We start from the raw sequence: 25,294 nt of genomic DNA, 5'->3' as shown, positions 1-25,294 counted from the left end.
CATGGAAAAGTTGTTACATGTGTTACCTTAAAAAGATATGTAGCAGTCAGTGATATTAAAGTTGTAAAGACACTTAAGTAAATGGAAATTATACGATTACGATGTATAAACAATAAATTGAACTAAATAAGTTAACAATTTGTTTAAACTAAGCACAGCAAAAAAAACATGTGGTTTTTTTTATATAAAAATGTATAAGTAAAAAAACATTGAAAAAGAGAATGAAGAACTAAGAAAATCATAGATGCACTTCCAACAAAACAGCAATAGTTATTATTTAATTTTAACTTTAGGTAGCATTATTATATTAATTAATATTGAAATTGAATAATTTAACGTATAATGAAATTACCACTCCTGGCTTCTTGAATACTGCCGGTAAAATGGTGTTTAATTAAGACAAACACGCCACCAACGTAAAAAGACAGTAAACCTTGAGGTCATTAATTATGACAGAACAACAAGGTAAAATACCAACCCTAATAATAGAGCGGTTTATTTAAATGATAAGATGAGTTTGGGTGACAACCTCCTTGTAAGGAACCAATAAATGAAAGGAAAGGTGGTTAATAACACCAAATTTCACCCATTGATCGGCTAAGAAAAAACAAACAAACAAGTGAGGTCAAAGGAAAAACTCATATAAATCGTCAACGTTGATTGACACACAGACGAGCCGTAAATTACATGCGATCAAAAACGTACTAAACAAAAAAATTGTTTTCTTTCGTAATAACTTCACCCTTTCAAGTTAAGACTGAATATAAACTAAACAGACGAGGCTTGTGGCCAAATCCGGCATCTTTATACCCATTATATTATTAAAAATCTGGGGAATTCCGTCCTAATTATCTTGCAACGAATAGTACCTTCGGATATGAATTTCAGGTTTTCTAGTAAAGTGATTAAACGCGAAGATTAGTATTGAAATATCCAAAGAGATAAGGTATTCTTATTTACAAAATTGTTAATGGTTAAATTCTTATTTTTATTAATATAATATAATAACCAACATTAGCCCTGAAAGTTTTAATTGTTTTTTTGCTAAATATATTAGTATTAAAATATTATCAATAATATATATATATATATATATATATATATATATATATATATATATATATATATATATATATATATATATATTAATTTGATATTAAAAGTCAAAGGTTCGCCAAGCAATTAATTAGCTAATTAATTAATTAATTAAACTTATTTAAATGATGCAATTATGATTTTATAACACTATTTAATTCTCTTATCTCAGGGTTATATTCGTGCTTCAATATCTATGCTTTACATATGATAGGTAAGGTCTAGAGAATACCGGAATAATAAAAAACATCTAATGATACAAATTATATATTTAAATAAAATTCACACTCAAATATCTTAAACAAGAAATATCTAATACAATGATTATCAAAATTTTTTTCTACGTACGTGAACCTTCAAAAATTAATGTTATATACTATATAAATTAAAATTTCAAATCAAAATTGTTGTTCTGTATCTCCTGATAAATATGTCTATCTTTTCTGAAGCAATTAAAAGAAAAAAACTCTGTTGATAAAGAAAAACTGACGAATGTTAAAAAAAAAAACTATCTCTCTGATGATGAGTTGTCCAAATCCTTGTTCCTTGTATCCTACACTATCTATTCTTAGCCGTTCCCTAGGTAATCAGCAATCTTACAACAAATTATTGCGAGCCTCTCGTCTTCAATGATCTCCTTCAGATGCACGTATCGTTCAAAATATGCTAGCCTCTTCTCCTCTCGATAAACTGAATCTCTCGTTCCGGCCTGAACAGTGACTTTTGGAATATATAAGTAGAAAGGTATGACTTACAATATTTTACTAGATCAGCTTCCGTCAGGATACACTTAGTCCACGAAAACTCACAAACATTTACTTCTAATGCTTACTATCACTTGGGAACCGCCAAAGAACAACGACTGTTCGCCTTGCACCCTTGGAAAACAACTGATTATCTTTTCTCCCTCCAAAATCTAGCTAAACTCTCATTCCGACATAAATATTCCACTTTTTTTCAATGTCCTCCAATCAGAGTTCGTCACACACTTCTCCTCATCTACCATTCAGATGACAAACAACAATTTTACCTACAATTATAAATTTCCTAAAAACTATTAACATGCTAATCGGTTTCTACAAATTCTTAAGAACTAACGGAGAAATATAATTTCTAAATTCTACCCTATTGTCTTATTCACTGTACAAGTCCATTTGGAAAACCCGGTCGCATTCTTCATTTCACTTAAGCTCCGTCACTCGAATATATTTTACAAAGAAAATAATTTATGCATATCTTTAAATTTTGTTTACTACAGGTAATTCAAAGATAATGGACTTTCATTTCTTCGAAATATCTTTTATAGTTTATTAGGTGAATTATTTGACTTATATTTTGTACTTTGAAATATTTTTAAAGCAAACCAATATTATTCTTAATTTTACATAGCATAACAACTCTCCAGGATATCTTGGAAATTTATTTAAATGGTCTATTTAGTAATTTTAATTTTTATCTTTGGCTAATAAAATGAATCATAACAATATATATAACAGTATTAAAACATTATAGTATTATTTAATGAATAAACACCTCAGGAACGCCTATGATTTACGACTGTTTTATGAGTTTGAGGCACATTTCGTGCTCTCAACAATTTGTGAACGGAGAATAATAAGTAATAATTTTTATCTCTTAAACTGTATAATTTGTACCATTTTTCAAAGTAAAAACGTTGCACGTCACAATTTATATAAAGTGACGTCACTTTTATATTTAAAATTTCCAGAACGTCAACCTTGGAGTTCAAATTTTCTTTACACAGCTAATAATACGAAACCCACACGGAACTGTTCGATCTTTCATAGGCGTCAACACGACAACGACAGTTCAGCGTGTGGCAAAATTGTATAAAGAGTTGCCGCTTTTTGTTTTGATTTCTTACACAATTTGATCATAGTATATTATATATTAATAAATTGTATTTATAAATACATATTAAATTTAGATTAATAGCTTTAAAAACTAATTATTGTTGTGTACTGTGATTGTGCTATACTAAACAACTAAATTGTCTGTAGAAAGCTGATAAGCTTTCATATAAGATTGATTATTTTAAACAAGAAATAATGGCGGGACGTTTTTACTATTAATGCTCTAAAAGAGGTATTTACGTTAGGTAAGCGTATTTACTTTTAATATAACCGTTTGACAAATTGTTGACATTTTAAAAATTCCTCACCTAGTAACTATTTTCTTGTTTTGGCAACGCTGTGGGGTTCTGACGTCGTAAATCTTGAATGACGTGCAATCATTTTTATATGAAAAATTCTATAATGTATAAGGGATACAATAAATTTAATTACATAATATATTTCACATATGGTTTTTGTTAGTTCACTTTTGTCCATTTATCCATTTATTCATCTATTAGTATACCTGTAGTTTACCCCCTGCATATGGTTAATTACTCGAACTCACTAAATACTTATAATTCCTTTATTAGTTCTCTAAGTATAATAATAGAGTGTACCCAGTTGACGGACGACAACACTAACTTCGGCCGTTCTATTGATTCTTTATTCTTAATAATATTAATGTACTGTTATTTTCCAGCTTTTTAACTCACGTGCGTTTGTTTATGTAATAATGTTTTACTAATATAATTTTTACACCTTGTTTAATAAGCTTTTAATTACATTGTAAATTTCATTAGGTCAGCGTGCGTTCCAGTTACACCGATATTTTCAATGTCATAAACAAACAATCGCGTTTAGCAATAATAATTTAATGTGATTAGATAGATTTTAAATTTTTAAACTGAATTGGGTTACTTAGATCTGATGCTTAATTAAATCCCGTTACCAATATGACAGGAAAGTAGAGCGACAATATAAGGTAAGTGTGTTTGTTTCTCTTTATTTTCGACTATATGCATTTTGGTTTTTTTTTTGAGAAGTTAGCATGACTTTTTTTTAATCTTTTATAAACCAATGTTTTTATAGGGCAAGTGTCGAGTTGTCCTCATCGCTTAGGTGGCGCCCTTAATTTTTCTCCTTTGTAGTACCAAATTCTATCATTTTCATTGATACGTTTCTATTCCCAATTTTTTTTCCAAATATACCCCATCCCAAATCTATAGACTCACGCCTCAACACCTGAGCGCCGGTTTGCAAGGTAAACATACTTGCTAGTGGGAATAGGGGCAACGATTTCACCAAGATATCAAAACGATGGAACATGGGTATCAGGGGAGATAGGATACTCACGCGATGGTCGATTACTGTTGAAGTCTTCAAAGGGACCGTCGCGTCCTTTTAAATCCTTTGAAAGAAAATCACATAAAAGAAATCCACAAGAAAAATATGTTCCTGTAGCTGGCTGTATACCATGTATCACAAAAAATTCATTTAAAAATTCCTTTATAAAAGGTATATATTAAAATACCCTATAGGGTGTTTTAATATATACCTTTTATAAAGGAATTTTTTAAATAAATTTTTTTACATAAAAGAAAGTTCTTATGTTACGCCAAATAACCGTCATGTGCTGCGATGCTGGATAGGTTAGATGAAAAAGTTCGAATTTTTTGACAGATATGTTTGTAACTTGATTATTATACACTAAATATCTTTTTTTTATTCGTATGTTATTTCTTTAATGGATAGCAGCACTACATATGTAGGTTAAATTACCTGATATGTTAAAAATGTGGTCTTTTGTGAAAACGATCTAATGAAGCAATTCTGATATAATTTTTAGGTTTAGTAGACCCAAATTACCTAGAAACAGTGAAAACATTTCCGGTAGCAGATTGTGTGTTTACCAGTGTTATCATTGGTAATCAGGACTAGGTACTAGAAAGATAAGCAGAAAAGGAAAAGACAGTTAAGATTTTATTTCACGTATAAGGAGCTTGCGCATCCGTTTATACGTATTTCAGCCCAATAGGCATCATCAGAACGGCTGGTCTACGATTTTATAAGCAGAAAATTTTAAAGAGAGACTAAATATAAGTAACATAAGGTTGCAAAAATAAGAAATCCAACTCGAAAGCATGGAAGATGAAAGATAGAAAGATAACATTCCAACAAATCAATACAAAAATTGAAAGAAAACAAAGCTGCTGGAGCAGACGGCATTCCTTCTGAGCTTTTTAAAACATGGCGCAAAATCTGAGCTGTGGTATAAGTAGGCTCGTAGAACTGATTTAGAAGCAGATAAAACTACCAACTACCAGAAAACTTGAACTTAGGTATAATTTTATCTATTCATAAGAAAGGAAATCAAACAATTTGTGATAACTACATTGGAATTACCCTCCTAAACGTGACCTAAAAAATATTGGCCTACATTATTTACGATCGGCTATCGGGGTATGTTGAAAACATAATAGTCAAATATCAGTTTCGCAAAGAAAAATCAACTATCCATTTAATATTTTCCTTAAGAGAAACCTTGGAAAAACATATGAGTATGGAATGGATTTTAGATGTACTTATGACAGTGTAGAGAGAAACGCACTATACAAAGCCATTTTAGAATTTAATATCCCAATACACTTAGTGAAATTGGTTAAAGCAAACCTCTTAACAGTTGAGTGTAAGTATGTGACAAATAATTAGCAAGTAGCAAAACCTAAAGATCTAACAGTTCGAACATACTTTCGAAGGAGTAAGAGAGTTCATATATCTCACAAATACGACTCACAAATCAACCAAAGCCATACAGTAACTTCAGAAATTGAAAGACGTACAATATATGTATCTAGCAAATAGAGAGAAATTAAAACGTATGTATTATGGATTAAAGAAACTTTTAACATCAAACATAGTCATAAAAAAAACGAAAATATTGATGTACGGAAAATATTTATAAAGGCGTGTAGGAAAAACGGTTTATGGCGTAGGCGCTATAATTTTAAGTTTTACAGCCTTTATAGTAAATCTAGTATTGGTAGGTCCTTTAAAATAAACAGGCAGCGGTGGCTAGGCCACTTATAGAGGAGAAAAGTTAGGCCCAAAGCATAATTTAAGGACCAGGTAAAAGACGACTTATGAGTGTTAAGAGTACGAGATAGGAAAACTAAAGCGAAGGAATTGGAAGGAATGGAAGCTGGTCCTAGAACAGGCCAAGACCCACTATGGGTTGTAGAGCCAATGATGAGGATAATAGGTGTGACCGAAAGTATTGTGAAGCGTAATACAGATTTTAGTAACTTACAGACAAAACAGAAAATTTTATTCAAACATTTTATGTTCTAAAAGACCTAGGAAAAGGAATGTTTGTGCATTACAAAGAACACTGTACTGTTCGACGTTGTCTTGTCGACATAATCTTTGCTGATCTCATTGAGATGTCGGCCACCCACAAGCGAGTTTTCTCTTTATTACAAAGATGATTTATGCTCCCCTATTGTTATCTCAGTTTAAGTGTCATCTACTGTGCAAATTGGGCAATGTAAGGTAAATGTTTCAACCGGTTTCTGAAAATGAGTTCTTAAAATAACAATCTACTTTTTTCAATTGCTCACTTATACCGATAAGTCCTCTTCTCCCTAAATACCGCGAAAGAGTTACCTATTCTCTCTACAAAAAGTTTATTTAAAAACTCCTTAATAAAAGGTATAATAATAAAATCCCTATTGGATGTACATGTTTGAAGCATATGAATCACCATAGTCTGATAAGGTTTTTATTATTATACCTTTTATAAACGAATTTTTTAAATAAAATTTTTGTGATATATGATATACAGCAAACTACAGGAATTTAGTTTCCTTGTGGATTTTATTCTCTCTACAGTACGTGGAGTACTACGTAGTAAGTTCTATTACTACGTAAGTTCGGTTCATTTTATGACATACAGTATTTTTTATTTACTTTTATTGGCAGGTAGTTGACTATATTTGTTTATTTAATTAATGGTTGTTTAATAAAGATTAAAATGGACATTTTGAAACTAATTTCAAGGATGATCATATTGTAGAATTGCCTCTTCGCAAAAAAAAATGTGAAAAATATTGGATTAGGTTCGCAGAAATTCAGTTAAACATTGTAAAAGTAATTTAAGCAATTCAAAAGTGGGGAGTATCAAATTGGCGACAATGGAAATTCCATCATTTTCTGAGTCGTATTTAGGTTGGTCTGAATTTCATAATACATTTAAGGTATTAGTGTACACACAAATCATAAGCTTACGGATGTTTAATTACTACTTGCAACGGGCGCTAAAGGGGATGCCGCGAAAGTTCTTGGAGCATTAGAAGTATCTGAAGAAAATTATAATGAAAAATGGGATTTGCTTCAATTTAATAATCTATATCGCAATATCTCTAAAATGAAATAGGCCCAAAATACTTATCGGGAAGTGATAGAACAAGGTTTGAAATAAAATTACGTTTAACAAACATCATTTTATTTTTTAATAATAACTTGAGAACGACTGGATCGATTGGACTAATTTTGATTTTAAAATATTTTTATAAAATAAGGATTTATAATATATATATAATATAATAATAATAAATAAGGTTATAAAACATCGCTCCCTGCGTAGACAAGAAAGCTATGCTTCCCATCCTCGGCCATTACTAGAGCGCCACATCCAGTTTTTTTGTTTTGATAAATCTATTGTAATAAAATATAACGATAATCAAAATGAAATAATTAAACATAAATACATACATACATACATTAATACATACAATTAATATAAAAATTATTAAAAAAAAAGATAATAATGAAAATGCAAATGATGAAATTCTATATTATACTTAACAAATTATGAAAATGACTAAAGTCATTAAACAAAATAATTAAAAAAATTAATATTTTTAAGATTTTAAAGAACTTAAATGTGTGGGGTTGTGATAAAAAATATTAACAATTCAGTAATAAGTAGACATACAATTTCATTAACCCACATGTAATACCGCGCTATAAGAAGTATTCACTTCTGTCAGCACTTCTTAAGTGTCACGCGCCGTTTTTTATTTACAAAAACCGCATCAACCCTAAAAGGCTATTAACGGATGTTTAGGAATTAAAATATGTACCTATGTTTGTTTACATATAAATGCAATTACTATTTTCGTTGGGAATAAGCCACAATATAAGTTTATTTTTGACGTTTCGATTTCCATTTCGGAAATCGTTCTCAAAATAAAAACGATTTTTATTTTGAGAACTACTTTTATTTAAAACTCAAATGGAAACTTATTTTAAACATATATTGGGTTTTATTCCCACCGAAAATAGTAATTGGATTAAGATGCCTTAAGAAAATAGCTTCAGAACAATATTTAAATATAAAGTTAAAATAAAAATTTATCATTTAAAGAAATTATTACATTTTATGAAATAAGTAAATGTTCTTAAAATTTTTAATTGTATTGGATAAGTTACAGTTTAATATATTTTTAAGCTAACTTGATTCTTCACAAAATGTTGTTGATGCTTCGTTCATACGAGTAAAGTGGACATTCTGTAAATATGTGCTGGACTGTTTTTTTGGCATCTACGGTATAAGCATTCTGGTGGTAGCTCTTTCGGTAATAAGTGTTTATGGGTTAATATAGTGTAATAAATAAGTATTTATTTCGATTTAAAATATTCTGCACATTTCGTGTACGTTATCATATTATCAGGGATTAAACCTTATATCTCATTCTTTATTTTCTGATTTATATACACTTTTTTATTCGTTATAGTCAAATTAACGCAGTTTCTCCTTTGCCATAGAAAATTGATTTTTAATTAATTAATTTAAATATTAAATTATTTAGAAAATAAACATTTACCAAAATTAAACAATACTATTTTTATTATTACAATTGTAAACACTGATAGTAATAACTACGTCAATGCTGATATTTTTAACTTATATTTGTTTTTGTTTTTGATTAAGAGTAAGGGTTAAATACTGTCTTATCAGTAACACTTAAGAACTTGTGGTGCCTTAAACTTATTTTACTATCAGAAGACAAAAACATGTTGGCAAATAAGGCTTTTGTTCCAAAATCATCATTAGGAATAAAACCAATACCATCTAGAGGTAAGGGTGGAGTTGTGACGACATATATGTGGATTAAAGAGAAACAAATAGATGATGGAGCTGAAGGATTATGGAGAATACATGATAATATCTATGATTTAACTAAATTTGTTAACAAACATCCGGGAGGTTCCGACTGGCTTGTACTAACAAAGGTAATATACATACATATCCTTCTATATAGATTGTTATCTTATATGGGATTAGACCACAATTGATTGCAATGAGAATTACATTTTACTTTTGTTCTGATATTTCGATTTCCAATCCGGAAATCCTTTTCAAAAAATTGTAAAATAAAATTATGAATGATCTTAGCCTGTAAATGTTTATAATTAGCGGCGAAGCAGTGACCACCCACTATAACCACCTACCGCCAAATATAAACATTTAAAGGTTAAGATCATTTATAAATTTTTAGATTCACGAAAATTTTAAATCAACGAGATGAAGATGAAATCTTCATCTCGTTGATTTATCTTCTCTCGCAACTTCTGCCAAAAATTTTATGGTCAAGAAAACACGCTTAAACGATTTTTATGTAAAAGTAGTTTCAGTTAAATTGGCTAAAAAATTGGCTGATTGGGTCTTTTAAGCCTAAATGTTACGGATTTAAGTTTGGTGAGTGAAGTAAAATATCTTCGGTAATATAAGACTCGAGAGTTACGTGGAATCAGCAAATAGAACGGCGAGCCAAGGGAGCGGTAACTATGTTAATGGTAGCCAGACGCACTCATGGAAAATTGTGTAGTTTAAAGTCAGACATGTTATAATAAATTTTTATTTTTTATTTTATTATTTTTCTTCTTTTGGTATAGACATGCCTCTGTCTGTTTTTAAAGTGCCTCCAGTAAATTGTCGTTCGTTTTCGTGGTCGTCCCCCTGCTTGTTTTCATATTGACAAACCGTCTCTCGCCGTCTTTACTACTCTATTTATTGTCATTTAGCTGATATGATCTTTCCATTCTACTCTTCTCTTTATTACCCCCTTCTTGATATTCTTCACTTTACATAAGTCTGTATACCGTCGTATATCTGTACTTCTAGCTCTTGTCCCATTGTGTCTCACTATCGATTTTTCTAAGCGTTTTCATCTCTGCTGTTTTTAGCATTCTTTTTGTTCTCTCTGTGTCAGATGTATAACAAGTAATTAAAATCAATAATTACATATACGTCAGTGGTATGGGGACGAAGGGGCAGCAAACAGGTATTATTCCTAAACTAAGCAAGATTCAAAGACTTGTTTCAGAATCACAGGATTCTGAAATTAAACTAAACTAAACGGTAACTAAAGGAGGCGTTGCTGTATCCCGTTACTTTACATATAATTATAAGGACAGACTCGAGAATTTTAAATATTATAGAATGCGAGAAAACCTGAGCAATGTACTGAATAGATTTGGACATACTAACACCTTAAATGAAATTAGGGATACCGAATAGATGATCATATATGACCGTACGGCACCCAGTTATAATCCTAAAAAAAGCAGCAATCCTAAAAAAAGCAGCAATCCGCTACACCTCATTCTGATGCCTTTGTTTCACGCACCGGTCATAGGTCGCTGGTTTTTCCCTTGGGGAACAAGTTTTGTCCTTAGGGAAATAGGTTCACTTTTCTATACTTTTTTGAAGGACCACCCAGCAATCTGGGACAAATTTCGAAAAAGGTTCGCAAATATCGTTTTAAAGTCTATTTAAACAATTACAACTACATATTTTGAACGCCGATAACTTGGTTACGACAGCTGATTTGCGATATTTAGTCGTCTTGATTATATGGGTCAAAAATACTAGAGAACTTGTCGGTGGTGCGATTGACGATTACGAGTTAAGTAAAAAATTTATATTACGACTGGGTTAAACTTTCTGAAGTGCCGCTAGCGCGAACAGGAGCTTCGGGCTCACCCAACGATCGATTCGAACTGATGTCAACTCGCTCTCTTGACCCTCCACGTATATGAAGGATCTGTTTACATTTCGCAATCTTCAACTCTCCTTTCATTGGTAAAATTACCTGTAGGTTTATGGTCGATGGGAAAGGTTATTTTTTATCTTGCGTTTGCTATTGGAATTTTTCGGATGACTCAAATCGATAATTTGGAAATTACTAATGATGTTGGTACTGGAGTGATATGAACCCGCATGGATTCAGAGAAGGTCACACTCAATATTCTGAAAAACTAAATGTTTGGGCAGGAATATTAGGCGATGCTATAATTGGCCCCTTGTTCATACCAGGTAGTTTAAGTGGCGACATTTATCTCGATATGCTGGAAAACACCATTGAACCTTTAAATGTACATGAATTAGAGAACCAATGGGACGATCACCTAGCTCTAGACAAAGATTTGTTGCACTTTCATTACATGGCCACCGAGGTCACCAGATCTACCGCCACCTGACTTTTTTCTATAGGGTTACCTTAAGTTAGTTGTTTATAAAACTCAACCTGCGTCACTTGGGAAATTACGAGAAAGAATTACGCAAGCATGTCGCGCTATTACTAGAACAATATTTGCCAAAGTTCGTATAGAAGTTGAAAATAGGCTGTATTATTATTTACGAAACAACAGAACCCACTTTGAACCTTTACTTAATTGACATTTTTAACAAATTTGTAGTTCAACAAAAACCTCATTAAATTTTCGATTTAAGTCAAAGTTTCGCAATTATTGCTTTACCCTAAATAATTATTATTTATCCCATTCGATAGCATTTTTTATAGTCTTTTCAATGATGTATCACAAGTAGGCGTTTGCAATTTAAACTTTTTTGGTTGTGGTGGGCGGGGCCTAGGGGTTGATGGGGGTAAGTTCTCTTTCATGTCATTGTAGTTTCCCATTACTATCCTAGAAACGGTTTCAAGCATTTTTTAGTATCAGTTTTTGTTCGTGAGATATAGAACATCGTTTTAAGATTGACACACTATATCTAAATCAGTCTGAGGTAAACGAGACACTTTAACAATAGATCTTATGAATGTTCGTCTTTAGTTCTTAATTTTACAGTTTGAACCTTTGAACCCTGCCGTCTTTACCTGGTAATGTTTCAATTACTCTTAACAATGGCCGCTTTAGAGGGGGAGCGTTATCATCGATTAGGAGTACACGATTATTAACTTTAATGTTTTCTTGGGGCAGAAACCATTGGGACTTATTTTGGACTTTGAACATTTCCAGAATTGCTACTGAGTTTTGCTAAATTTCTGCCACAGTGATTTTCAAATCTTGTCGAGATATTTTTCTCTGGATATGAAGTCATGCTGCTTCCGATCAGAAAATGAGCGGAGGTTAGAAACGAGAAATCATTTGGACTGCCTGGACAATGGACAGAAGGTTCTTGAATTTAAAACTGTTTGTACAATTAAACTTTTAAAATTAAACTTTTACTCAATTAATGTTAAGGCTGCGAATTCTTTTAGGGTAGGTAGACATCCGCTTCTATAAAAAAAGTCGTAACGCTTTTTCAACTGATTACGAGCTCCAAGAAATTTGGACGTATTGTCCGAATAAACTGTTTTAGTGATACTTCTGCGTGAAATGAATCTTTTCAACGTTAGTAGGAATACTTCAGTGCTGAGACTGGATACTAGCTCTATATGGACTGACTTAGTAACGAGGTATATAAATACTACTATATAAGCCTTACAAATGGGTGCACGTCGCAGTCTTAAAGATTTTATTTGAAATAATCCCGCGTAGTCGATGCCGATATTTGTGAATGGTCGAGAAATCTGAAACCGTTCTTTGATTGGATCGGTCATTATTTGATGAGCTGTCCTTGTGTTAAATCTATACTAACAGTTCTTACATTTGTGTATGATCCTCTTGATTTCTCTCAGGCAACGATCTAACTACCTGGTATTTTGTAAGAAAAAGAAGTGGAATTTTTTTATTATATGAAACATTTACATTGTGAAGTCTTACACCAACTCTTATTAAATCAGATGTGTCTATAAATGGATTTGATTTTAAGATTGACGTATTTTGAGGGTTTTCTGATGCTTTAAGTCTTTAACTTCTGATTAAAATAACGTTAGTTAAACCATTTTAACTATTCTCTGCTCAGCTTCTATCAGTTTGGTAGCCGAAAGTACATAATTTCTTTTGTTTTCAATATTCTTAAGGTTGTAAATATACCGATTGCAATATGCAATTACTCTTTGTAACCGAGTGAAAGATGAGAGTTTACAAAATGTATATATAGTTGGCTTCGAATTAGTTACTCGTGATTGTGTTCATTAAAAAATGGGCCCATTCCACCATAATGTACTCTCTATCAGCAGGGCAGGTGTGGTACCGTGAGACAAAATATCTACTGGGTTATCTTTAGACCTTTCTTTAGACTTTATGTGATTCCATAAATAAGTTTGCGTTAACTCATGTATTTGAGTTATATGATTTTCTACGAAGATCGACCAACAAGGGTGGGAATTAATCCATGCGAGTACAATTTGGGAGTCTGTCCACAACCTAACTAACACTATGGAAGAAATCTTTGGTACCTTTGAAATCAGGGTAGACAGCAACCAGTCTCTAACAATTCAAGCCTGAGTAGGGAAATGGTTTTTTTGTAGTGATAAGGTTGCAGGAAACAGTTCCAGTTCCACCTAAAACCGGTAAATAAATACAAGCACCATATTATGCCTGTTATATATGAGTCCGGCAGCGGAATAAGAGACACTGTGGAAAAGACTAGGGGTCGATAGTGAGGTTAGGTGATGGAACGCCGTGGGTCTACGGATCCATCCATAATGTATGTTTGTAACCACTGTATCTTTTAATAAATAGTTTTGTACAATAGTCGGTGCCTCATTACATACATAACATATTTGGCGACGAGTCACAGAAAAAATCCACGCAAAAGTCGAAAAATGTCGTTAATTGGATACATTGAGCAGTTCAATCCTGCGAAAAGTGATATCACCTCTTATATAGAGAGACTTGAGCAGTTGTTTATATGTAATGTAGTGGAAAAAGACAAGGAAGTTCCATTATTGATTTCTTTAATTGGCGGAGAGACTTACAGTGTCTTAAAAGACTTATTAGCACCAGAGGTACCAAGTTCAAAAACATTTGAGGAGTTAAAAAGAGTTCTGATTGAACATTATAGTCCAAAGCGGTTAGTTATCGCTGAAAGGTATAAATTTTACAATACAAATCAAGAGCCTCAGGAGGATACTAAAAGTTTTGTGTCAAAACTGAAAAGTGTTGCTCAATATTGTAAATTTGGGCAATTTTTGAAAGAATGTCTCAGAGACAGGTTTGTATGTGGTGTACGATCAGTCCAAATAAGACGTAAACTCCTAGCAGAAGACAACATTTCCTTTGAAAGAGCTTATGAGATAGCCTTGTCAATAGAACTTACAGAAGGTCAAGTTCGAAGGATGGAACAGGAAAATGTAGCGGCAATAGAAGGGAAGTTAGATAAAGTAATGTTCAGAGAGAGGGAAGCTACAGTGAAGAAAGATGATGGCCATCAAACTGGTAGAAGTAATGTCCAACCCAAGTCATGCTTTAGATGTGGTAGAAAACATGACTCATCAAAATGTCCAGCCAAAGCATGGCAATGTTTCAGTTGTAAGAAAGTGGGACATACAAGTGCAGTATGTCGTTCGAAAGTTAGTTTGTTAGAAGAAGATGATATACAGGATGAAATTGACGAGGAAAATTCATTATTTCTAGGTTTCTTGTCTTCATTGGAACTTGAAAATTCAGCTCCAGAGAAAATAGTAGTAGAAGTTGAAGGTAATTCAATTTTATTTGACATTGATACAGGTGCATGTGGTACAGTAATTCATATAAAGGACTTTAAAAAGTTTTTATCAGCTTTAAATATTTATTCTGTTAGGTATTGTTTAAAGGTATTAACTGGCGAGAAAGTAAAAAGTGGTTAACATCTAATAGTGTTATTCCTCATTATGATCCATCTCTTCCAATTTATGTCACATGTGATGCAAGTAGTTATGGTGTCGGTTGTGTCTTAAGTCATAAAATTGGTCATGTAGAGAAACCTGTCATGTTTGTATCAAGTACACTGTCTAGTACAGAAAAAAAGTATAGTAATTTGGAAAGGGAAGCCCTTGCTATTATGTTTGCTTTAAATAAATTTTATAAATATCTTTATGGTCGTAAATTATACTGATTACAGATCATCAGCCATTACAGTTTATCTTTGGAAAAAATAAAGGAATTCCAATTTCAGCGGCTGCAAGAGTTACAAGATGGGCTGTCAGGTTATCAGTACGATATTCAGTACAAAAAGGGGGCAGCAATTAACAATGCTGATGGTTTATCACGTTTACCCTGTAGTGATAATACAAAAATTACAGACTATTTGTATTCTTTTAGTTTGGTAGATCAAATGCCTTTAAACGCGTGTCATATTGCAAATGAAACAAACAAAGATTTGTTGTTATTAAAAGTAAAAGATTTCATTTTATCAGATTGGCCTAGGAAAGTGAGTGATGAATCTTTGAAACCATACTTTAAACGTAGAAATGAATTGTCAATTGAACAAAATTGTATCCTAGTGGGAAATAGAGTAGTTATTCCAAATCAATTACAAGATAAGGTGTTAGATTTATTTCACGAACAACATAATGGTATTGTTCGTACTAAAATGTTGGTACGTTCATATTGTAGGTGGCCAAATGTGAATGAACATATTGAAAAATTCATATCATGTTGTAATGTATGTCAACAATGTCAAAATTTCACAAATTCAAGCAAGGAATTATGTCCGTGGCCGTCTGCACCACACAACTTTTACAGAGTCTATATAGATTTCTTTGTTAAATTTAAGTACACATTTTTAATTTTAATCGATCAAAAATCAAAATGGTTAGATGTAAAATTAATGTTAAATAGTACAGAGGCATCAGAAACTATATCAAAATTAAGAGATATGTTTACTGTAATTGGTCTTCCTGTCGAATTAGTCTCAGACAATGGACCTCCTTTCAATTCCAGTGAATTTGTGGCATTTTGTCAAGCAAATGGAATTAAACCATTGAAGACACCTCCATATCACCCTCAAAGTAATGGTGCTGCGGAGCGTAGTGTTCAAATAGTAAAGACAAATTTGGAAAAAGCCCTGTTGACTATTAAAAGAGAGAGGAGATTAATAAACGATTGGTTATTCAGAAAATTCAAAACTTTATATTCTCTTATAGAACAACTCCTACAACAGCTACAGGGATTTCTCCAAGTGAAAGTATTTTTAAAGTGCGTCCTAGAACTAGATTTAATATGTTGAAACCTTCTTGTCATAATAGTAAGCATGCATCTATCCCAATTAAAAATGGACATACAAGTAAATGAAAGTGTCTATATTAAAAACAAACAAACAAAATTATGGCAGAAAGGAAAGATTATGAAAATTTTAAGTTACTGTACTTATCTAGTATGTAGTAATGGTGTAATAAAATTTACACACGCAAATGATATGAGAAAAGACAGAGGTGAAGATAGAATCCCAGATTCTAACGAAGCTCAAGCAGAACCTCCTATAGTGAGTGATGATGTGCCAGTGTTACGTGACAGTGTTACAATTGAAATCCCAGTGAATCCAAATTTGAAAAACGAGCCTATTCAATTGGAACCGAATTAGCCCATTCCAAGTTCATTACAAGAAGAAACAAACACATCTCTACCGAGTGATGAAACATCCAATGATTGCAATATTAGAACGCGCTGTGGAAGACTAGTAAAAGCTCCCATTAAACTTGATTTCTAACGAGGGAGGAGATGTTATATATGAGTCCGGCAGCGGAATAAGAGACACTGTGGAAAAGACTAGGGGTCGATAGTGACGTTAGGTGATGGAACGCCGTGGGTCTACGGATCCATCCATAATGTATGTTTGTAACCACTGTATCTTTTAATAAATAGTTTTGTACAATAGTCGGTGCCTCATTAAATACATAACAATGCCCTTATGCTTGCATCGCAGAAACCATGGATTTCAATTAGAGAAATATTGAGCAGATTGAGCAGAGATCTAGAGATTGTAAGTCTTGCGAGATCAGGAATGTGAGCTAGAAAATTTAAACATACTGATGAAATTCTAATGACGAAAAAGAATTAGATATATGACCACTAGCAAGGCAATTAAGACAAAAACCTTGGTTTTTTATTTTTTGTATACACTCTTGAGCGGACAAATTTAAAAATTGTTGACAAAAGTATACTTTATTAAAAGTTTTGAGCAGTATTTTTTGTTAATGAAGAAACGTTCACAAGTTGTTTAAAATAAGTATTAATTATTAAACATTTGTTCTATTCTTAGTGTATCATAACAACAGAAAAATTTGAGCCTACAACTTACAAATTTGTAATTAGTTGTAGAGGTTCTTGAGAATCGACTTTAAGTAAATTAGTTTTTTAATGTCTGAAAAATATGAATCATTCACGATAAGTTTTGTAAAGATCTTGATAAAACTACGCAAATTTTTGATTCTTCTTCTTTGAGTACCGTGCCCAAGTTTTAGGCGTGGGTAGCGTCCATAACGATTTGCCGATATATATATATATATATATATATATATATATATATATATATATATATATATGTTAGATCACTAATCACGTATTTGACTTTTTAAAAAAAGAACTTTATTTGTTACAAATTAAATATTAAATAATAGTACAAAATTAAATTAATTTAAAATGACTACAATAACTGGACTGGTCGAAGTTGCAGCTAAGAGTGGTTCCGGCATCTGAGAATGGTAATTTATAGGTTTGGTATGAACTGCTGAATTGCTGTTCCCATGAATATTGGCCAACGGTTCGTACAAAGTTCTAATGCGTGCTCAGCGGTTTCTATGGGAATGGGATGATGAAATCTGAAGTCGGCGAACTTAAGCTAGTTCAAGGTTAATATTTTCTCATATAACAGCTCCCCTTATTAGTGAAAAGTCAATGCCACTGCTTTGACTTTTACAGAGTAATTGGTGTTTCTGCTTCGCTTTCCTGTTGGAAATTGGGTCTTCTTCTGAAGGAGGTTAAGCTTTGAAGTTTCTGTCTAATGGAATTTCTGCGTGGTAGTGGAGTTGGAGGCTGATCCTGGGACAAGGAGATTGCAATTTTTGGGAATATTTTGGTTCGGTATTTGCAGAAAAGGTATAAGATAACTAGGATAATAATCAGGGATAAGGTTGATATAGTGAATAAGGGTAGATGTTCCTCAATGAATGATTGGCTCATAATATGGTCCAGTTCTTCTGAATATTGGTCCAATTTGTGTTGTGCAATATTTAAGTCATCTACGTTGATCTTACTGAGTTTTAGTGGTTTCAATTTTGATAGGTGATTCTTTGTCTCAAAATGGTCACAGCATCTGTAGGGTACGTTAACTGGGTGACTTCTATACGTGATATTTGTATATTTCTCAATTTGGTCTCTAGCATGAATTCTGGTACTGCCGATGAATGCAATATATTCGGGAATTAATCTTAAGATTGAATTTGTTTTTATTATTTGTGTAGTGACGTCTTTCCTTGCACATTTGATTGTTACTGGTAATGGATCGGAAATGGTTAGTAACCATAAATTTCGGTCAATTTCTTGTACATTGTAACCTTGTGCCAAGAGCATGGACATCTGGCAAGTTTTTGGTAAGTTGCTGAGAGGTTTCAAAAGCTGGGCTTCACATATAGCATCTGTGTCTATGGGATACGGAAGAATGTCTGTACACATTCTTTGGTTTTGACTGATTTGTTTGCATTTTTCGGTGTCCATGGGTAAGACATATGAAATTGAATCATCATCTCGCGCTATGTATTTATGAACAGTTGAAAGTATATGATGAAAACCAGTTTGATTATCTAATATTGGTATTGAATATAATTGATACAAGGTGAATATTTCGGGATCAACTAACGGAATTTCGGGAACGAAAACAATTTTTGAATCAAGCTGATAAGCTTGCAGTTTTATTATGTCAATATACTGAGCTATATTTGACATATAAGTGGGTAGAGGCAATACGTTATTTTGTAATGACTGTGAGATTTCTTTTAATGCGTCCATTAAGTCTATGGGCGAAATAATAGAACTATGTAGAATTTGCAGGCGAAAGAATGTGATAGAATTTAGTATATCATTTAAATAATTTTCTAAAAATACGTAGCTTTCCATTAAGGACTCACATAAATCTAGTATTTGTAATTGTGCTTGGTAAAAGGAGATGTCATTATTAATGTCCAGAAGTGTAGTCTCGATAGTTTTTAAGTCTTTGTTAAAAGTTTCTTCGTCTATTTGCAATTTTTGAATTGTAGTGTTGAAAGTTCTTATAACTGAAGTGGTAACAGATATTTGATTTTTTAGGAGATTTTCAATTTGGGTTTCATCGGAATTTATCTTATTTATACGCTTATTAAAGTATTCGCAATCAGAGGCGTCTAAATTTCCAGTAATAGATTTCCAGATTGTTCCAATACCATTTACTAAACCGCGTTTTAGGCGTTTATTATAAGGTACTGTGTCAGAGGTTATTTCTTTATATTTTAAATTAACTGAGTTTGAGATTTGTTTTAGCAGACTAACATGTGTCTGTACTTCGGCTTGAAAGGCAAGTTTTCTCGGTGTATCCACGTTAATAAATTTTTCTAATAGGTTTTCCAAAATTCTGTCATTGTTGGATATTGTAGGGAATAATTCTTTGTAAACAAGTAAAGTCCATTTGTCGTTAGATATTCGTATAGTTCCTTTTTCATGAAAAAATATTTCAATTGTGTTATTAATTGGAGTGAGGAGAATTTGGGATTGGACGATAGGAAGGAGTCCATAGAATCTGTAAAGGAAAATTATTCAAAATAAGGTTTCAGTCTGTCAAAATTTACTTTAGAGGGTTGGTTAGTTTTGGGGTTAAGGATAATTGCGGAATTTGTAAAAACTTCTTGAATTTCGAAAGGTCCATTAAAAAGATTATCCGATTTTGATTTAATTTGGGATTCTTTTACGTAAACTTTGTCACCAATTTTAAAATCAGGTCTTCGTTCTGAAATATTCTCGTCAAATCTTACTTTCGCCGTTTCTTTCTGTCTTTCTGTTTTTGCTCTGGCTACTTTGTAAAAATATTCCATGCGGTTATTCAGGTCTCGAATATATTTACTCATTAGTGTTTTTTGATTGTATAGAGTTTCTGGTGGTCGGCCTGCAGTGTGCCCAAATATAAGTTCATATGGTGTGAAACCGTGGGTCTTATTCTTTTTGTTGTTATAGCATATTATTTCATAAGGAAGTATAGTGAAGGGATGATCGTTTGGGTTCTCGGCTTGATTTGCTCTAATCATTTCTGAGAGTGTGGCATGAAACCTTTCTATAGATCCATTAGATTGTGGATGGTTAACGCTAGAAAATGTTAGTTTAATGTCGTATAATTCGCATAGATCTTTGATTATAGCATTCTCGAATTCTCGACCGCAGTCACAATGAATTCTTAGTGGTGTTCCATAGTGTTGAAAAAAGAGTAGGAGTGTCTTGACTACTGTTACTGCCTTTTTGTCTTCCAAAGGATAGGCTTGCGTGAATTTTGTCAATTCGTCACGAATAGTTAAAGCGTAGTTCCTAGTAGGGTATTCGAATATGTCCATATTTATTCTTTCGAATGGTGTTTTTGGAGTTTCTGTTATGACTAGTGGTCCACTTAAGTTTTTCCTGCAAATCTTAACTTTTTGGCAAATTTCACATGCTCTTACAAATTTCTCTACATCTTTTGTTAAATTCTTCCAATTGTATTTCTGCTTTATTCTTCTGACAGTTTCGTTTATTCCTCGATGTAAATTGTTTTTACCACAATGGTAATGATCTAAAATTTGAGGGATTTCGTCTTCGCTGGCTGTTTTAATTATATTTTGACAGATTCTTAATTTTAATTCTTTGTCAGCAAAAATATAAGAAAATATTTCTAGGATAGGTAGTTCGAGATTATTTTCGACGCAATATATTTTTGATTCATCGAATTGATCTTTATTTGCAAAAAGTAGAAGAAACAAATGTGATATTACTCGTTCGGGATCAAACGGTAATGGTATAATAAAATATTTTCGATCTTTTACAGTTTTGCTGTGTACAATATTAATTCTTCGGTTACTATATTCCATGTTTTCTTCGAATATGTCATTCATTATTTTCTCGTGGAGTTCTTCAAGTTTATTTTGCCAAAAAAATGTAACAATATTTTTGTTGGATTTGTCTAATAAGTCCGTATTCGATATTTCAATTTTAGAATAATCGATTATTGACTTAGTTCTATACAGTTCGATAAACTTGTCAAGTTCTTCGGACATTTTTTCTATATTTTCTTCATCGTCGTCTTCGTTTTCTTGAGTTTCCGTGTCATCTTCATTCGATGCATGTAATGTAATTTTTGATTGAAAGTTTGCACAATCCTTGAAATGGTTAATCTTTATCCTTGAGAGGGCATCTGCATTTCTGTTTATTTTTCCTGCGCGATGTTCTATTTTATAATTGTATTCTTCGAGTTTTAGGCGCCAACGCGCTAATCGGCTTCCGGGATCTTTTATCGAGAAAAGCCATGTAAGGGGTCGATGATCGGTAATCAGAGTGAATTTTCGGCCAAAAAGATATGGTCTAAAATGTTTGACTGCCCATAAGATAGCTAATAGTTCTCTCTCTATAGTCGAATATTTTGTTTCGGCACCGCATAATGTTCTGGAGGCATAAGCTATGGGTAAATCTTTTCCAATAGGGCCTTGCGATAGAACAGCTCCAATCGCGAATGCACTAGCGTCAGTTGTTAGTAAAAATGGTTCCTCAAAATTGGGATATATAAGTATTGGATCTGAAGTTAAAATATTTTTGAGTTCGTTAAAGGCTTCTTTGCAATCAGAATTAAAAATAAAAGGTACGTCTTTCTGAAGTAGTTTCGTAAGTGGTTTAGAAATTTTGGCAAAATTTGGAATAAATCTTCTATAGTAACCGGCTAAGCCTAAGAATGACTTTATTTCTTTGGTGTTCTTTGGTTCCGGGAAGTTTTTGATGCAAGATATTTTAGCTGGATTTGTTTTTACACCATTTTCTGTTACAAGGTGGCCCAAATATGCTACTTCTTTTCTTAAAAATTCGCACTTGTCTGGCTGTATTTTTAAATTTGCTTTTCGTAACCTTTTAAAAACTTCTGTTAGTCGTGACATGTGATCATGAATAGTGGGTGAGTAGATAATTATGTCATCCATATACACTAAGCATCTTTCGTTTTGTATTCCTAAGAGGAGGTTGTCCATTACTCTCTGGAAAGTAGATGGAGCATTCATTAGTCCGAATGGCATGCGACCAAATTCGTAATGTCCATTTTCGACGGAAAAGGCCGTTTTCTGGATGTCTTGTGGCTCGATTTCAATCTGGTGAAATCCAGACGCTAAATCTAGTGTTGTGAAGTATTGGCATCTTCCTAGTTGGTCCAATAGTTCTGATATTTGTGGTAGAGGATAACGGTCTTGTACTGTGAGTTCGTTGAGTTTTCGATAATCAATAACAACTCGCCATTTTTGTTTTCCTGACGCATCTAATTTCTTCGGTACGACCCAGACTGGACTCGACCAGGGCGAGACACTTTTCTGGATTATTCCTTCTTCTAACATTTTATTAATTTGCGTCTTTACCTCTTCCTTATGTATTTGAGGATATCTATAGGATTTAGTGAAGATAGGTTTAGCGTTGTTTGTTTCGATTTTGTGCTTGATTTCGTTTGTAAAGGTCAGTTTGTCGCCTTCGACATAAAATATATCTGCGTATTCAGCACATATATCTAGAATGAGTTCTCGTTCTTCGCAATTTAGATGATCAATTCTTAGTTGCTCTTTAATTATTCGTGTTCTATCTACTACGGGTTCTTCAAAATCATTTCCGTTGTAGGATAGGATTGTCTCCGAATTTTCGAAAGGTTCGATTGAAATGTCTGAAAATTCGATTGTCTTCGGCATAGCATTAGCATTTAGTACGGAAGTTAGGAATTCTCCATTTTCATCTACATGGACTAATGCATGAGGTAATCTAACTTTTTCCATTTCTTGAGCTGATAATATGGCATCTGTATTTGATAAGTTGCATTTTAGTCTGCATATTTGTTCGGTCCGGCTGTCAATGGTAATTCTGTTTTTTTCTTTTATTCGTTTTCTCTCTGGTCTTTCAAGATTTTTGTCTTGATCTCGGTTTTTTACGATAGTATATTTTTCATTTATAGGGTTTTGATATTTTAAATTTGATTCCTGTTTAGAATCTGATTTAATTTTTATTTTAGGTTCGTTTTGTCTTGTTTCTGTAGGGTGTGTCGGTGTTTTGTCTTTAGGAGGTGTGTTTGTCTCGTGTCCTACTTTGTGAAGGGTGACAGTTTTAAAATTTGTATGCAACTGTCGGGATTTGAGATCTATTACGCATTCATAATGATCTAGAAAGTCTAGGCCTATTATGCCATCGAAATCAATGTCTAAATTGAAAATAAAGACTTTGTGAGGGTTATCGGCAGTAAAGGGAATCAGGACAGATTCTGTTATTAACAATTTTTGATCGGTTATACCTTGAATAGTAACGTTTTCAGGAAATCTATTATGATAATTGCGTGCTGTGTTTTCTTTGAAAACAGTGATTCCAGCACCTGTGTCGATTAAAAGTTTAAAAGTGTTGGTAGCATCGTTAATCTAATATAAATTTTTGGAACTCATTGTATGAAATGGGGTTACATGAATGTCTGTTCGGGAAAATTGAGATCCGGATGAAAGTTGTCCAAGTTGAGTGCTTGAATTTGTTCTTGGATATTCGTAATATCCGTTGAGGGGTTCGTATGATTGGGAGGATGATTTTGATTCTGAAGTGCAAGAAAATCCTGATAATTTTGTGTGTTATTGGTTTCGTAAATGTTATCAGTTTGTGGATTATTTTCTGTATAATAATCTGTTTCATAGTTTTCATAGTTATCGGTATTATAATAATTATCTGTATAGTAATCGTCTGTATAATAGTTAGTCGTCATTTCATCAGGGTATTCGTTTAAAACATGTGCTCTTTGGAAGTTTGGGTCTCTTTGAATAACAGATGGACGATTTTGATTTTGAGATGAAAAGGAAGGTCTCTGTTGGTTGAAATTTGGATTGTTGGACGAATATTGATTCCTATTGGGGTTATGATTGTTTTGATAGTTGTTAGGTCCATTATTATATTGGTTTTGGTAACCGTGTGGCCTAGAAAAAGTTTGGTTTGGCTGTACGAAACGTGAAGAGCGGCATTCACTATTTAGATGACCAATGCGGCCACAATTTGTACATTTTGTAAACTGAGATGAAGGTCTTCTCATTGGTTGGGAGGGTTTAGGAATAGTTGATCTAGAATTAGATTTTTGTTCTTCAAAATATGACAATTGAAGTTCGCGTCTAATACGATTGCTTGCTTCAATGAGATCTTTTGGATTACTAGCCCTAATAATTTGTCCTAGACGGGGTTCTAAACCGGTTAAAAGTGTGTTTAGGGCCATGGTATCGATTAAGTCACATTGGGCAGTTTTTTATCTGGGGATAAATTTGCTACTTGGATCGAGGCGTGCATTTTTGCATTCAGAACTTGTAAACGGTTAAAGAAAGTTAGAGGAGATTCGTTAGATAGTTGTATTAGTCTTTGTAAGTCTTGTATGAAGGAGGTCTCCGAAATGTAGATTTAGTAATTGTTTTACTTCTGTATAAGAAATTGGTTTTCTAGAATTAATAAGCTGTGCAGCTTTACCTTTGAGTTTATTTTTTACGTGAATCGTTAATAGAATGCGCTGATCGCCTGTGGCCATTTTAAAAGCACAGTCGCACGCATCTAAAAATGTAGAGAGAGAAATCGGATCGCCTTCAAATTCTGGGATAATAGAAAATATTTCCGAAAGCTTGTATGGTTCGATTTCTTGTTGAGTCTGGGAACGTATCTCAGGCATTTTTCGAGATATTTTTAAACGAAAATGAAAAATAGAAGTATGGAGAAATATAAAATGTATCAGTATATTAAGGGAGAAAAAAAAATGTGGTGGTATATAAAGGGCAAAAATGTATCAATATAAAAATATCAAATAATATATCAACAAAAATGTATCAAATATACCAAATAAAAATATATCAAGAGAAAATATACCAAAATATAGCAAGTAAAAAAAATATGTCAATAAAATATCAGTATAAAATAGTATGAAAAAAATATGTCAA

At 32.6% G+C, this 25,294-nt stretch overlaps 1 protein-coding gene across 3 annotated transcripts in view; it reads left to right on the top strand.

The window, feature by feature from the left end:
- The first annotated feature begins 8,960 nt into the window (after window positions 1-8,960).
- LOC140445539 (cytochrome b5-related protein-like) overlaps window positions 8,961-25,294 on the top strand; it is a 553,029-nt gene continuing 536,695 nt past the window's right edge. For 2 of the 3 annotated variants that reach the window (XM_072537636.1, XM_072537637.1), the window contains exon 1: window positions 8,961-9,245. In XM_072537636.1, coding sequence (XP_072393737.1) covers window positions 9,027-9,245 — 219 coding nt within the window. In that variant the 5' untranslated portion in view covers window positions 8,961-9,026. The remainder of the gene's footprint in view (window positions 9,246-25,294) is intronic. The other variant, XM_072537635.1, reaches the window with a different exon arrangement.

Source organism: Diabrotica undecimpunctata, chromosome 7 (genome assembly GCF_040954645.1).
Source record: "Diabrotica undecimpunctata isolate CICGRU chromosome 7, icDiaUnde3, whole genome shotgun sequence".
Lineage (NCBI taxonomy): Eukaryota > Metazoa > Arthropoda > Insecta > Coleoptera > Chrysomelidae > Diabrotica > Diabrotica undecimpunctata.
This window is presented reverse-complemented; position numbering and strand designations above follow the sequence as displayed.